The 16,061-nt window shown below is 37.0% G+C and overlaps 2 protein-coding genes across 3 annotated transcripts in view; both read right to left on the bottom strand.

Moving 5' to 3' along the window:
* Positions 1-16,061, bottom strand: part of LOC311079190 (uncharacterized protein) — a 220,949-nt gene that overhangs the window by 15,515 nt on the left and 189,373 nt on the right. The window lies entirely within an intron of this gene.
* Positions 1,236-13,379, bottom strand: LOC311079159 (uncharacterized protein). 2 transcript variants are annotated; one of them, XM_084108364.1, is made up of 10 exons: positions 13,217-13,373; positions 12,604-12,747; positions 12,459-12,528; positions 12,237-12,331; positions 10,472-10,555; positions 6,219-6,280; positions 6,016-6,102; positions 5,874-5,928; positions 3,032-3,220; positions 1,236-2,865 (listed from the first exon to the last, which is right to left on the bottom strand). In XM_084108364.1, exons 2-10 carry the CDS (start codon positions 12,727-12,729, stop codon positions 1,963-1,965), a joined length of 1,671 nt encoding a protein of 556 aa, XP_083964490.1. In that variant the 5' UTR covers positions 12,730-12,747; positions 13,217-13,373; the 3' UTR covers positions 1,236-1,962. The 2 variants fall into 2 exon arrangements, with proteins under 2 accessions (XP_083964490.1, XP_083964491.1); XM_084108365.1 differs by lacking the exons at positions 5,874-5,928; positions 6,016-6,102; positions 6,219-6,280 and having other exon boundaries at positions 13,217-13,379.

Consider the following 16,061-nt stretch of genomic DNA (forward strand, 5'->3'; position numbering starts at 1 on the left):
CAAGCACTGACAGCCACGATTGGAGCCCAGTCAGTTACCTTCGAAGTGCTAGAAACAGTTTTGGTGGAGATTGAGGGAATTCTAAACTCTAAACCCTTGGGTTATATTTCCTCTGACATTGCTGATCCAGACCCCATCACTCCAAACTCTCTCTTGATGGGGCGGCCGGATTCCTCCCTACCTCCAGTGGTATACCCAGAGTCAGAGCTTGTAAGCAGGCGGCGATGGCGCCATAGTCAAGTTCTCGTAGACCACTTCTGGAGACACTTTCTGAGGTTTTACCTTCCTGGCCTTCAAAGCCGTCAGAAGTGGCAAGGTGACACATCCAACGTTCAAGTTGGCACTACAGTGATGATAGTCGACCCACAGTTGCCTCGAGTCCTTTGGCCGGTGGGACGAGTGTCAGAAGTCTTCCCTGGGGCTGATGGCAGAGTGAGGACAGCTAATGTTAAGGTGGGCGCAAAGACATACACACGCCCAATAGCTCGTATTATACAATTGCCTAGTATTCCTGAATAATGTAAAACTGTTAATTACTCTGTTACGTAGAGGCCTTTTCATAATTGCACAGATTCTCTTCCCAGAATCTGGGGGCGGCTGTTAAAAAGGTCATTACTAGTTAGAATAAAATGCCTTCTGACTTAACTCTTTTTCTTTTGCCGAGATTGATCGACACACAGCCTCCAGCACAGCAGCCAATCAGTGTTTGCGGATCTACGTGCAAGCGAACATCCCGCCCACAGCGCTCAGTGTGAAGTTGAAAGTTGATACTGTCGGAGCGCCGATGCTAACTCTGAACTTGGCTGTTGTAAATAACATATAGTTTGTTCATTTCATGGGTGTTGTGCGTCAATGCAAAGTAAGTGTATTATATTCAATCTCTAGCAATCATGTGTAGACCAGTTTAATATTTCGTTTGCTGTTATAATGTGCATTAGCTCGTTACGGTTAATTATAGGGGTTGTCACGTCTTTAGAACGATGTTGCGCTGTATATAGGATGTTATCTTTATGCTTAGTTGTTTATATGGATGTCATATATGTACATTTCATCTGTGTTTGGTGCATTTCAATTGTCAAAGTCTGCGGTTGAGTTATTCTGAAGTTGTAAACAACTTAATGCGCGTGTGTGGAACAAGCCCAGACAGAGCACCGCTGACAAACTATGTGACGCAGATAAAACTGTTTCCAGTTTAATTTAATTTATGACAGAGCAAGTTTATTTTTCTTTCATTATTAATTTCATTTATTTAATTTGTTAATATTCATATCCTGTTTTAAACACTTAATGTTATTATCATGTATGTTTATACTTGTCTACATTTTCTGTTTTTATAGAAAAACCACACCCACTTATACACCCTAATTAAGGACAACTGCTTTATTATCTGAGTTGATGTGGTGACAAATAAACGGGTTATTCCCAAATATCGGACATCTACTGACAAGTCTCTTACCAGACACCCTGTGGCGGGTTTCCAACTTAACTGGCAATATAAATAAATGTGATTGTGCTATCAGCCAACTCATTTCTTCACTGTGATTTTTGATTTTTTTCACTTTTTATTATTTGATACTAGCACTTATATTTTCCAGAAAATGTACATTCCTAATTGCAAATACACTGCAGAAGGAAAAATTACATTTAATCACTGACACTCACGAAGACTGGCATACACAAAAAGACACATTTTTGGGCTTACATGTTTCCTTTTTTCTAGTGCTCAAAACACACAAAAAAAACTTTACTCTAAATAAAAAAAGCCCCAATATATTCCTAACATTCTTAAAATCACTGGATTATTGGAAGTTGAGCGATATAAATGCTGCTTTAATTTATTTTTGAGAAGTTTCCCCTGAGTGATAACCAAACTAGAACCCAGCATATATAGTAAACCCTTACCTAACATATGCTGCTACTATAATCAAGACATATGTCAATGATAAAATAACATACTGAGCATTATGAACTCGCATAATTCCATGTCATCTGTGTTTGTATGTCCGGTTTTAGGTTTTGCAATTCGACATTTAATTCATCAATACAATTTTTAAGCTCCTCTTTAGTCTCCCTTATTTTTTTCACAAATTTCATGATCTCAGACTGCAGCTCTTGCACATTTCTTGCGTTGTTAGTTGACCCAGGGGTTTGGTTGTTTTTAGACTCTGTATTGGTTGCGGCAATTTCTGATTCTTGTTGAGCCGCTATTGAAGCATAATCTCTGCGGAGTTTGTGAATTTCTTTGGCGTCGAGGGCAATGAAGAGGATGTCAACAGCTACAAATAGTCCAGTCAAAACCCCTGTTGCTGCTTCAGCCACACGAACGGCTCTCGCCGTCTGAGCTGCAATTCTCCCAACACTTGAGACTTGAGTTAAGCGGATAAGCTCTGCAATCCCCCCCAGACCTCGTCCAAGTCGAGCTCCGACATTTGTCAAATCTGCCCCAGATTGTGCATTGGACCATGATTCCCTTCTTTCAGAAAGCAACTTTTGAGTTATCACTGCTATTTGGATATTTTGGATGCAGCTGCTTGTGGAGATAATTTTTTCTTGTAACTCTGTTATGATCATTTTGATCTTTTGGCGGTCTGTGCGCTGGTTGACCATCTTTGTAATGTTGCTCGCACCAGATGCTACTCCACCAGCTACCGCTACACCGATTCCCACTCCTGTTACTATCAGAGAAGCTCCGAGAGTGAACGGAGTCAGAATAAGCCCAACTATAGATGTGATTCCTCCAGCCAATCCCACTACACCTCCTGCAAGGCTGCCTACGGTTGTGTTGTAGTGGACCTTCTCAAAACCTTTGGCCAGCTCTTCAAGTACATTTAGCCTCCCATAAAGCTCTTCAATAGTTTGTGTGCTCTGAAAAAAATCAAGTTTAATGAAATATAAATTTTGTTTGATGGTTCAGTGTTTTGTTTAATTTCATTGTGCCCGTGTTGCGAACCATATTGCATAAACATACTTTATGACTTTAGGAAACAACAGCAAAACAAATGAAAAGATATATTTTAATTACTCAACTCACCTTTTCATAAAGATGTTTAATGATAAAGGGCCTCATCAAGATCTCACTGACAGACGGGCGGTTCGCTGGATCAGTCTGAAGTGTGTCTTTTACCAGCTGACGAAGATCCTCAGAGAAGGTCTCAGGAAGAGCTTCATAGGAGCAGGTGAGTATCTTTGAAATAATCTCAACTGTGCTTCTTCCTGTAAACTAAAGACAGACAACAATTTGAGGTTACTAGTTGGTAAAAAAAAAAAAAAAAAATCAGTGGACAGCTACGTTACTACACTTTGACGCTTCAAAAATTCATAAAGTCTACATTCAGACTGCAGGTAAATGTGGCCCAAAACATTTTTCTAAATGTCATAATCATTGGTAAATGTCATAAACAAGTATTCATTACTTCAATGAGCTTATTGTTTCTGCATTAAACTATTAAATTGTTTAAATTAATACCTGTTTCGCTAATTTTGATTTTGTATATGTACATTTCTGAAATACATAACTTCTCTAATAACAGATCACATTAAATTGTAATGTGGACTCATGCATTTTTTTGTAAAGCTGCTTTGAAATGATGTATATTGTGAAAAGCGCTATACAAATACATGTTAATTGAATTGAAATGTGAATTCTCGTGTTACGCAGCACCTTTGAGCTTCCGCAAGAACCAATGAGACAATAAATCTATGCATCACAATTCTTCAAAGCTTCTGGATCGATTTTGAGATTTTTATTAAGCATCACGATTCTCTCTCCAATCGATTCTGAGCTTAGTTTTTAACAGCAGCTGCATGCTTTAGAAACAGTCGTACTCTGCTTGTTTCCAATTCCTTACACACACTGCTTGAATCTTTCATATAATAATCGTTCATAAATTTGAAAAAGGTTGAAGCAAATTACAAGGATGTTCAAAGGGGTGTACAGAGGGGTGATCGGACTCCATGCAGGACTCCTCCCCTTACCGCCTAAGGAGCCAGGTGATGTTAAGAGCCTGGCCTGAACTTGGCATAAACTCAGTGTGGAGTGGTCAGCCCTGGAAGTGCCTGTCCACAGTCGCTGACATATGGTTTCTGCAGCCAGGGCACCATCAGCGAGTCTCCCACCAGGAACCTACCTCATTCGTTCATGATTAACTTACCAGTTGTGGCGCACCCCCTAACCAGCCCACGCTTACACTTTTGCTTTGCATGCCCTCACCATTGTTGACAGCGCCAAAAAGCTTCCCCTGTAGGTGGCCATCGCAGAGCCTACTCTGAGGCCTGTCAAGCTGGATCCACTCTCCATGCAAGGGTGGTCCTTCAAGTGTTCCAAGCCAAACACCTCAATGCTATGGATGAGTCTGGCCCAGACCTTTCGTAGCATTGAGGAGCTACACATCGCAACTGACCTCAGTCTGTGCGCTACTAAGACAGGGGGGTCGCGGCCCACAAGGGGGCCTCAGCGAGCTCTGTGGGAGGTCGCGTCATATTTTCAAAAGTGTTGAGCAGTGAGCATTAAGGAGAACGATCATATTAGATTAGCTAATTTTAACTGACGAAAAAATGGACAAATTTGTAATTCGTCCTCCACAAAAATGACAGAGTCCCACTGATTCGCCTACAGCTGCTGATAGTAATGACCCAGGTGAGGAAGCTCCCACCAGGTCTGGCCGCGGTGCTAACAGTGCTAGCAATACAGGCAACACGAAATGCAGGAAATACCAAGATAGTTACCTGGACTATGGTTTTATTTCATTTTCTCGTAGCAAAGAGTCCCTGCCCCAGCCACAGTGCATTTTCTGCGCCAAAGTTCTAGCTCACGAGTGCATGAGGCCGTCCAAACTAATAAGACATTTTCAGACAACTCATCCCCAATACCACGACAAGCCCAGGGCATTTTTTGAACGCAAAGCAAAAGAATTGACACTCTCACAAAATGACATGAGGGAAGTCACAGCTACTGACAAGAAACTTTTAAACATATCGTATACAGTTGCTGAAAAAATCGCCAAAGCAAAGAAAGGGCATACAATTGCAGAAACTTTGATTTTGCCATGCGCAACAGAGATTGTCAAGGAATTATTTGGAGAGGATAAATCAAAACAATTGGCTAAGATACCATTATCAAATAATACAGTCAAACGTCGCATCGCAACAATGTCAGAAGACGTGAGGGATCAGCTTTCTGCACGACTTCGTGGTAATGAATTCGCACTTCAAGTAGACGAGTCTACTGATGTGTCAAAAATGGCACAGCTCCTCGCATACGTTCGTTATGAATGGGAAAACAAAATAAAAGAATTGAGATTTGAGAAGCAGTTAAAAATTACGAGTTGAGGGCAGGTTAAGTTGTTCTCGGGCGGACAACAACATAGGCAGGCATTTTGCAAAAGTATTTTCTAGTGACGTAGAACCGTCACGCATGGGATTTGAATTACAAATGACTTGTATAGGCAGTTCAAATTCTTCTCTATTATTTGGGAGAACATAACTTCAGTTATTGTGCACTTTCAACTGTACAACTTTGCAGAATGTTTACATTTATAAACATTAAGGGTGAAACGGTTCACAAAATACAAAATTCAATGTTTTTAAATAAGTGTGAGTTTTCCTACATCTTGAAACTTTTAGTTTTATAAATGGGGGTAATCTTTAAAGGATGAACAAATAATTTGTTGGTCATCACATTAAAAATAACATTATATGATCATATTTGAATATATATATATATATATATATATATATATATATATATATATATATATATATATATTTATTTATTTATTTATTTATTTTATTTTTTTGCAATATATAATTTATTGTTTTATTAAAGCTTGACATTAAACTAAACATGCTCAATATCTAATGAAAGAAAATCTTACCGCACATTTCCGCATGCACATCTCATAGATGACACATCCCAAACTCCAAATTTCACTTTAAAAAAAGTGAAGCTTATGAAGGTTAGATTTTGAAATGTATTATAATAATAATAAAAACATTGAAAATTGTAAATGTTATTACGATTTCTCATCAAAAGGGTTGCCATTCAAATTCTCAGGTGCAACGTATGAGAGAGCTTTTGTTTCTGCTGTCTGTGCATTAGTGGACCTGATAAAAACAGAAATACATGATTCAGAATACACACACACATATGGACTATTTCTTTTATTACGTGTTATTTTATGTACAAGTCATGTTTTGAATCAAAGGAGCACATACAGTACCATTCACGAATCTTTCCAAACTCTCCAAGACGAATGGTTCCACATGCAGTGAAAAATATGCTCTGCCATAAGAAAACACACATTGAGTATGTTATAGCTGCAATGTTAGTTTAAAAATAATAAATGGTGATTATTCTCATACTTATTTGATTATTAATATGATTAATTTGTGACTTAATTAATTTTGAAATTTCAGAAATTTGCCTTCAAGTGTATTCTACATACAGTATGTTCTGTCGGCCAGCATGTAGTGAATTTTAAACAAGTAGCCTAATACCCTCTTTATTTTATTTCTAAATGTAATCCTGGGTTAATTTGTACATGATTATTCTTTATTATTATTTTATTTATTTGTTTATTTTAAATGGGTATATGCAGAAATGTGCTGCTTGTTGACGAGAGTTAATTATTGAATCAAAGTGTACCTGTTCAGAAATGTTCGTCAGTAAGTTGTGTTTGGTTAAACGTTATTGGCTAAAAACAGCTTGATCCCGCCTCATATCAGTTATGGCAACTGTGATTGGCCAGTGCTAATGTCAGTCAAAGTAGGGTCAGAAGTAGCAGGAGAAGGAAGAAAAGCGAATATTGCAGGGAGTCAATCCAGCGCTCAAATTCCGTACCACCCCCGGGAGCCGCCAGAGGCTAACAAGCCTTCACCTGCTGTTAGCATTCCATTGACTCCCATTCATTTTGGTGTCACTTTGACAGCGAATAACTTACATCTGAGGCGTTTAAAGACTCCATTTGTCCATTATTTATTTCTAAAGAAACACGACAATGTATAAAAGACTCCATTACCTTGTATCTTACGTTATGGCCCCGTAGAAAAAGTTTTTGCAAAAGTAGGCTAACGATTGCGTCATAACCACGCGACTCTCTGGAAATTACCATAGAGACAGGAAGAGAAGCTTGCAGTCAATCGGGGGGACGTGGAGGCATAAAGTCCGATAAAGTAAAGGGAGAAGCCCATAGAGAGTCATAAAGTTGCTCCTGCTCCTAGTCACACTGCTCATGTCACATCTACGTCGTCAAGCTCAGCTTAAGTCTGCGCAGTACGCTCAGCCATCAGGAAGTGAGGGCTTCTAATTGACTTCACTTCTCTCCGTTGAAACCTATGGGGTCGCTGTGTCCAGTTTATATACTGTCTATGGAATATTGTTGTCGGCATGATAACAGATAGCGTGCTGGCTTTAAGTGGCTTATTTGTTTTAAATATAGTCAGAACTGCATTGTTTAAGTGTTAAGCTGAATAGTATTCCGTTGTGAAGTCAGCATGACGCGATTCGGAAGAACTGTTATAGTTTAAAGCTTGATCGCTATCGCAGTGAATTGGACTATTCATGTTACCGTTGAGACACTTTACTCAAGTTTATCCCTTACCTCGGTGAATGTGAGATTATCAAATGTGATCTAAGCGATTACCGGCTGAAAGGACCTACGCTAGTTTCAAGACGTAATTCTATAGTTGTAACGGTAAAAAAATGTAAAGTATTATATGCTCAGTTAGGGGCTGCATAACAGTTGGATTAATAGGATAGAACAATTTAACCAACGGTGTTACGAACACAATGTAAAGCGATCGGAATGTTGTGGTGTACTTTATGATTTACACCCACCACCACCTCAAGACGAGGAGCACCTGAGGCAATGGTGGAAGGCACTAAACTTGAAGTGCCCACCCAAGCGATCTTATGAAACTTGTCCTTCTTGTGAATCTTGTAAAACAGATGTTACCTGTTATGAATAGTTATTTGTATAAACCTTTACAATGTGACCAGATGTTACCTGTCAATCATTTATTATTAAACCATATAATGTGAGCTCTGTAGATTCCCCATAAAACTTAAAGGAATTAAGGGTTCTAGTTAGAAGGAATAAGTCATGTCAAGTTTGCAAATGAATACCATCTTGGTTTATTACTTACGAAAATTAAATGGTGAAATGTATCTACATGAAGGTCAGTAGAAGGTGTATAGCTTCCTGAAAACATCAAACACTTCTTACAACTGATTTTATACAACTTATTTAATCATTTATATTTAACCAATTACCTAATCTCCTATCCTTAACCATAAATATTCTCATTCCTTCTTTTTTACAAATAATTTGTCATTGCTGCTCCATCAACTCCTTCTGACAGGACGAAGTAGTTAAATATGTCCCCATAGGTTACCTCTGGCCACGTTAACAATGACGATGAATGAGACAATGTGAGACCAACTGATCGTCGTACGAAGTTTTCTCCGTGCTCCCAATTTAAAACATTTACGGTATTAAAGTTATTTGTCATTTTGCTAAAGTTTTGGCTAACTATAAACAATCTTCTAACTACTGAACTAGCTACCGGATGTGCCGTGTCAGTTTAGTGGAAGTCGGAGGACAAAATGCGGAAGCGCGAAGTATTAAAAGTGGGCGGGGCGGAATAAGCAATTTTACGTTTCATGCCTGCAACATTTGTGTGTGTGTGTGTGTGGTGGGCCCACAATAAGTTTTTTTTTTTTTTTTCCATTGAGTATATTATTCCAGGCTTAGTTTGTATTTCTGATTGAAAATGAAGTTTGTTTACCATTTAAGTGCCTGTTGTTGTGCACAGAAAAGTCAAGCTGTATTTGAAAATTGGTTGGTTCAAGTTGGTTGAACAGATTTTATTCATATTTAATTTGAATCGGTTTTGTTAATTATTTCTGTTTATTTTCTTTTAAATAAATCCATTGTATATTTCAGTTATATAGTGTTGTCACTTTAATAGAACAGATAGAACAGGTAGCTGCAATTAATTAAATGTGGTTCTTGCAGAGATCTGACTTGCACTTTGTAAGAAGTAGTGTAGAACCAATGGTCACAGACTGATTATAAGATCACGTCGAGAGACAAATAAACTTCTGGGTTCAAGCATCTAACATTCCAAAGTGTAGATACACCTAGGGCAGTAGGGGGCGCTACATAAATATTTGTTGTATGTGTTATTTTGTGTGCTGCTGCTCTTATTGCAACCAGTCTTTGGTCCAGTCAGACCAGAATGTCAAATTAGTTAAATGCATAAACATTTACTCAAGAATGTAATTTACCAGCTACAACAAACTTTCCTGTGCGTTTAAAAGTGCAGTGTCACCCAAGTCGTTTGACCAGAAAGTTCAGTTATTACAATCTGATTAAAGACTGCGATTAATTAAACAAAATTATTTTAAAACTAATGTATGCATGAATTCACAATAAGTTCAAAATAAGATCTCTAGATGAAAATTGATTTCAAATTTATATATAAACATGGATTTAGCAAATAGAGGTGAATTTCATTTAAAGGGTTAGTTCACCCAAAAATGAAAATTCTGTCAGTAATTACTCACCCTCATGTTGTTCCAACCCCGTAAGACCTTCGTTCATCTTCGGAACACAAATTAAGATATTTTTGATGAAATCTGAGCGCTGGATCACTTCTCCATAGGCTGCTAGGTGGCCCTTTGTTTTTGCACACAAAAAGTATTTTCGTCGCTTGATATACTTAAGATTAAGCCACTGTAGTCACTTGGACTATATTAACGATCTCTTTAATAACTTTTCTTGGCCAGCAAGTTTGGGCCACCTAGCAGCCTATGGAGGAGTGAGACAGGGCTCAGATTTCATCAAAAATATCTTAATTTGTGTTCCGAAGTAGCCTGGTTAAAACCAGACCCTTCTCAGTTGAAACTGAGTGTAGGGTCTGGCGAAGCTATGTAGACAAATCATTTCCAAAGGGGCGTCACCAAACGACGTAGCTCAAATTCCTCTGGGCGCAATTGGATAGTCTTAAAACCAATCAGATCGATGAAGGAGATGACGTATGCAGAGCGACGGAGAAACATCTGTTGTTCTTTGCTCTGGTTTTAACAAAAACGGTAAGTTTAAATCACTCAAAACAGACGCGATAATAGATTCGAACGAGTGATGTTCCACGGCGGCATCCATCTTTGTAATAAAATCTCCTTCAGCGTCGCTGCGCTGTCGTCATCATGTAAATCCCTCCCCCAACATTTCTGATTGGTGCCGCGATTTCAGCGGCACAGTAATGAGTTTGAATGGGCTCTTCTCCAGACTATCCTGGAGAGAGAATTAAAATTCGCCGGAAGTAGTCTGGGTTTTCCCAGGCTAGTTCCGAAGATGAACGAAGGTCTTACGCGGTTGGAACAACATGAGGGTGAGTAATTACTGACATAATTTTCATTTTTGGGTGAACTATCCCTTTAATGCCAACTTTAACTGTATTGCATTTATACCTTGGGCTGCAGGTTTTTATGTAGGATTTGTTGATCATGCAAGTGCTTTAATGCCATGCAGATCTTCACAGTCCAGTCCAGAATCTAGAAATACATAAAATGTGAAATTACAAATGTGGAAAACATTGTTGGTATTTTAAAGGCTATGGTGAAAGACTAATATATATATATATATATAATTTAATTAATATTTAGTATTCTTAATCCTTTTTGTAAATGTTAGGCATGTCCCTTCCTAATTACTGTCACGGCTACACCAAGCTCTCCCTCAACGTCCACACATTCACCATTCACAAACTGTTCACTCTCCTCTGAGTTTAATCACACTCTACAACTTATTACCACATTTATCAAGGACTGGACTCATACCCAGCACTCTCTTATTGTTCAATATCCAACGTTTGTTTGACATCAAGCTCCAACGTTGGGCAGATGTCCCTTAAAAAAAGGTGAAATGCATGGCAGTACTTATTACAAATAGACATCTGACATCATCTGATCACATTTTCTCCTGATTCTCTTGCCATAACAAACACAGCTACAGCAGACAGAGAAAAACTCATGTTAAAAAGTCAAGAGCCAAACTACACAACTAAAGCAAACACAGATCACCATAATGGTGACTTCAAACCAAACTATTATTTTCAATAAAACATCAAAATCTAAACCTCTGTTAATTCTCAGTAAGAACTTCTGTAGATGTCTAACATAAATAAAGTCCTTCTGGTTAGTAATAAGTGAAGCGTTTAATCCTCCTCATCTGAGATCTTGAGATATTTAATGTGCTGCTATGCATTTGAACCTTTTTTGCAGTGCGGTGCTTATACAAAACAAAGTCAAGTCAAGTCCCCTTCATTTGTACAGCGCTTTTAACAAAATAGATTCTTTCAAAGCAGTTTTACAGTCATAATAGGGAATTACAGTAACAGAGATTGTTTTGGCTTTACAGCAGCTCTAGAATAAAGTTATTGTCCAGCTAAGTTAGTTTTGATTGATTGATTCACTTCAGTTGTAAACATCATTAGTTATAAACTTAGGGGCCGCTAACACGACACCGTTCTAACAGATTTTGAAAAAAAAGGTTATCTCTGCGCAGACCTCAAAAACACAAAACGCAAAAATCTACGATGTGCACATGTACATCACATGCTTAGTCCATAGGTCAAACAAACAAATGTTGGGTTTAGACGTCAACCCGACTTTCATTTTCAACCAAAATATGATGTCCGACTGACTTTGGATTAGTTGGAGTCCAGCGTGTCCAGTGTTTGTTGGGATTTTATAAGTCGGTCACCATCAAATCAAAATGGACAATCCTTGTTTGTTTTTTAATGGAATATTGTAATATTTATTTTAAAGAATTATTTGTGCAATTTTTTTTATTCATGTGCCCTCATGATCTTTAATCATGTAACCTGTCAATCACATGACATCACAGCAATGATCCAGCCATCCAATTCCCCCCGTCCTACATTTTATTTGTTGACTGAGAAGCCTTTTCACTAAACTATACAGCACAATATGGAAGACTATTGCAACCTTCATTTCATGTCAACTTTAAAGATTCCAATAAGAAAAAAAGAATATAGAAAACAATCAACCTAACAAACACATAAACACTGCAACAAAATCAAATTATTAGTTCATATTTACAGATAACATTTTAAATTTGTAGATCAATGCTTTAATTTAGGTCCTTTAATTTATGTCAGTTTAAATCATGGTAATGGGTTAAATTTCACCATCTCTAAATCTACAAACATACCTCAGAAAATGTAACTGTTCCCTTCAATTTGAGTTTTATCTCAGTGAGATCTCCACCCTCGCAGTGCTCTAGTACAAGATGCAAGCAGTCACGATCTGAAAGCAGATTCATTCATCACAGTGTGCTTTAAAGTTATTTATTAATATCTATGCTGATACTGTATAACCCTGGATGTAGATTAAGACGTGTTAACAAAGTGTCACTTTTAAAGTTTATTTTAACCTGTGATGATTTCCTTGTGATGGACGATGTGTGGATGATTGAGCTTTTGGAGAAAGTTTGATACGGCATCCTAAAAACAGACACAGAGTGTTTGTATCAGAATTTCTGTCTTTAAATATCATTAGAAACAAAGTATCCATCTTACCTGGTTAGCATTCAGCTTTTTAATGACAAACTGATCACCACCTTCATTCTTCACCAGCATCATCTTATCTTGTTCACTCACTAGTTCGTAACCACTAGCTTTTAGAACTGACGGTTTGCTCCCCATCTCTGAAAGTTTCTGCAACTGTTTAAGAAAAGCATTCATGAAAGTTTAAGCATTTAAATCGTTATTTTTGTAAAATATTTTAAAGACCATAACAAACAAATTGTTGATGAGGCCAGACCAGTTTAAAATGGAACATCAGAATAACATCAGACATGTTTTTATGATTAAACTCTAAAATCAATTCAATAATGTTGGTACACTAAGCCTTTTTAAGATTTATGCAATGTAATTAATAGTAAAATTCAAATTCAAATTGAAATTCAAATTGATTCAAAAAATCAAATTGAATTGAATAATCCATACGTAATTTATTTAAATAATTGAGTAAGGATCGTTATTATTCAATTAAATTACAAAAGGATAATTAAATTCAAATTTGATGTTTGAATTTTACTATTAATTCAATTGTGAAAATCTTAAAAATAAAGGCTTAAATTGTTCCATGATCTCTCTCTGATTAAAATTCAGACAGTTTAATTTGTCTTACCTAAACAATGTAAATAGCTGAGAGTGATTTGTTCTTCAGGTGCCCCTGTGTTTAGAAATGGTGAAATTATATTTTAATACTAAATTAATGTAGTAATATTTACAATATTTACTTAAGAGAAGATCTCTATATGATCCACTGAACAGAACCTGCCATCAAATGCAGCGGAGCCGAGGTATATTTATAGCAAATGTAAGGTAACTGAGGAAGTAGCACATAGGTGAAAGTAGATTTATCTCATGTTACTTTTGTGCGATCATATGATATTTGCAAAATAGTCAACATGCAAGTTTTGGTAAACTATGTATGATTTATTTCACTTTGTACAATTGCAAACAAAATAAGGTGATTATTCTTGGACTGTTGAATGTTATCTGTAGTGAAACCTATATAACATAATTTAACAAATAAAGGATATAGTTATAAAGTATTTCTTAAACTGAAACATCACAAATGTGTGAATTCAGAGAAGGGCTTTGAGTGGCATTTGGCACAAGAATTTACTGTATGTTGTCTACAGTTTAAATAGTAAATAAAGCAGATGCACTTTAATCCTGGAACACAACATGTTCTCATGCAACCCAGACTCTTTGGAAATATGTGAAATGCAATGCACTTTTATAAAAGTGGCGCTATAAGGGATATTATTTAGTCTCTGTTGAAGGTGCGGGTTTATTAAACAGCCCAGTCTCATGAAGAAAAAAACAACAACATGCATGTGGATGCATATCTTTGCAAAATTATATTACGTTGTACTTGTAGCACGTTTCATGGCAATCTGAAAGTGAAATGTCCAGTGACTGTGCTAAAACCATGGTAAACTCCTCATTTGAAGGCTGGACTCCTTGGAAAAACTGTTTTTAAGACAGCTGTATGTGGAAATATAAAAAGATCACCATGGTAAACAGATAATCATGATAATCATGAGTGCAGTCTAATCATTGTTCATCAATTTCATTTGATTCCTGGAACCGTAGTGTTTGGAAATGCTTGTGTCATGGCACTGCACTTTTCAAGGTCATGCTGACGTAAACAAAACAATCTTACTTGCGCTGACGGACACGTCCGAAGCTTGCGCACAAAGACGCCTCGGACAGCACACAGTCCTGATATACACATATAAACAATTACAGTATTACAGTATTTCAAAATATTTGCTGTAGACTTGAAAATAATCAAAGATATTTGAAAATGAACAAAGTAATTTGCTTTACTGTTTTCCACCCCCTCTTTCTACCACAAGGACCATTTGTAATTCCTGAAGACAGAGGTGCTGATATTGATGAAGGCCTGAAGGCCAAACTGTGTGTCCATCAGTAGTCAACGATTTGTCACACCTTTAGTACAGTGGGGGAAGTTGTAATTATCTGATTGGTCAGTTTGAATGTCTCACATTTGGGTTACAGTCACATGGTCAGGGAAGGGATACAGGAAGATTGTAACAGTTGCTCTCTTTATTCTTTTTGCTGGGGCTTCTTGCCTCTGGTCTCTTTTTCCTCTTTGTCTCTTCCTTAGATCACTCTTTCTCTGCCTCCTCTTTTCTTTGTTTCTTCCTCTCTACACTTTCTCCCTCTCTTTCTATCTCTCAGGTAACATTCTATGTATGCTGGGTACAATTAATGGTATAAGTTTATATTATGTTATCTATTTTGTAACTATTTTAAGTGTAACCATAACCATATTGTGATTAAACCCTTTCAATAACAAACTAGGTCCTTTGATTTGGTTTTAAATTTAATAAGCCACATATAGCTATTGTAACTGTGCGTTTATTTCCGTCATTGGTATAAGTAGCAGTGTGTGGTAATAGACAAGAAATGTAGTTTTTTACCATCTTGCAGATGACGTTTCTTTAGTCAAATCCACCCTTACACCCTTGACTCCTTAACATATTTTTTTTCTCTCTAGCTGCTATGATAGTGTTTATAAAGCACATTTGTTATGGCAAGAAAAAGCCAAGAGGAAGTTGATCAGGTGTTTTTGTCTGTTGTGATGATATTGTAATCATCATGGTCTCGTCTGATTCACTGATCTCTTCTGGTGTCTAATCTTTGATTTTATGTGTATTGTAATTTTATATTTATTGATTATAGTATCTCTGTGATTCAAAAATATGAGATCCAGCAATTTTTTTCAGTAATCAGATATTTAGAAGAATTTTTAAATTATATAGTGCATAAAACATTTTAAACTCCTGCATGACTTCAACACATACAGACATCAACAATCAGCATATGAATTTCAACAATGGTGACAATCAAAAGTTTCATGTCGCAATCCATGCTGGTTGACAAGCAAGCACTGATCACCATAATGGTAACTTCTAACGAAACATTTTCAATTACACATTAATATTTAAACATCTGTTAATTCTGACTTGGAACTTCTGTAGACGTATGACAGAAATAAAGTTGAACTGGGGTGCGTTTCCCGTACAACTATATAGCTCGCTGCTTAACTACCATAGTACGATGCATCGTTGGAGAAATCAACTAGCTAGTCACGACTGTTTCCCGAAACCGTATGTCGCAAAGTATCGTTCAACCACACTTGGTTTATGATGTCTCGCATGTGGTGGACTAATAACTTATTTTAATTAATCTGTTTGAGATCGAATTAACGCTAGATTTTGTCATATAAGTTACAGACATGCCATCTGAAGACCATTTCTAATTTTTCTCAATTATTTTGCTTTATTACCAGACTCAGTATTTGTCTCGTTCTTACATAGTAGAGCACGTTCGCACATGCGCACTCTTCAAAAACGGTGCTTTAAATCTCTTGACAAACTAAAAGACGTAAATTACATTTGTATGTATTCTAAATAAATAACACGGGTTGTACT

This window comes from Abramis brama, assembly GCF_963993115.1.
Source record: "Abramis brama genome assembly, chromosome: 3".
Taxonomy (NCBI): domain Eukaryota; kingdom Metazoa; phylum Chordata; class Actinopteri; order Cypriniformes; family Leuciscidae; genus Abramis; species Abramis brama.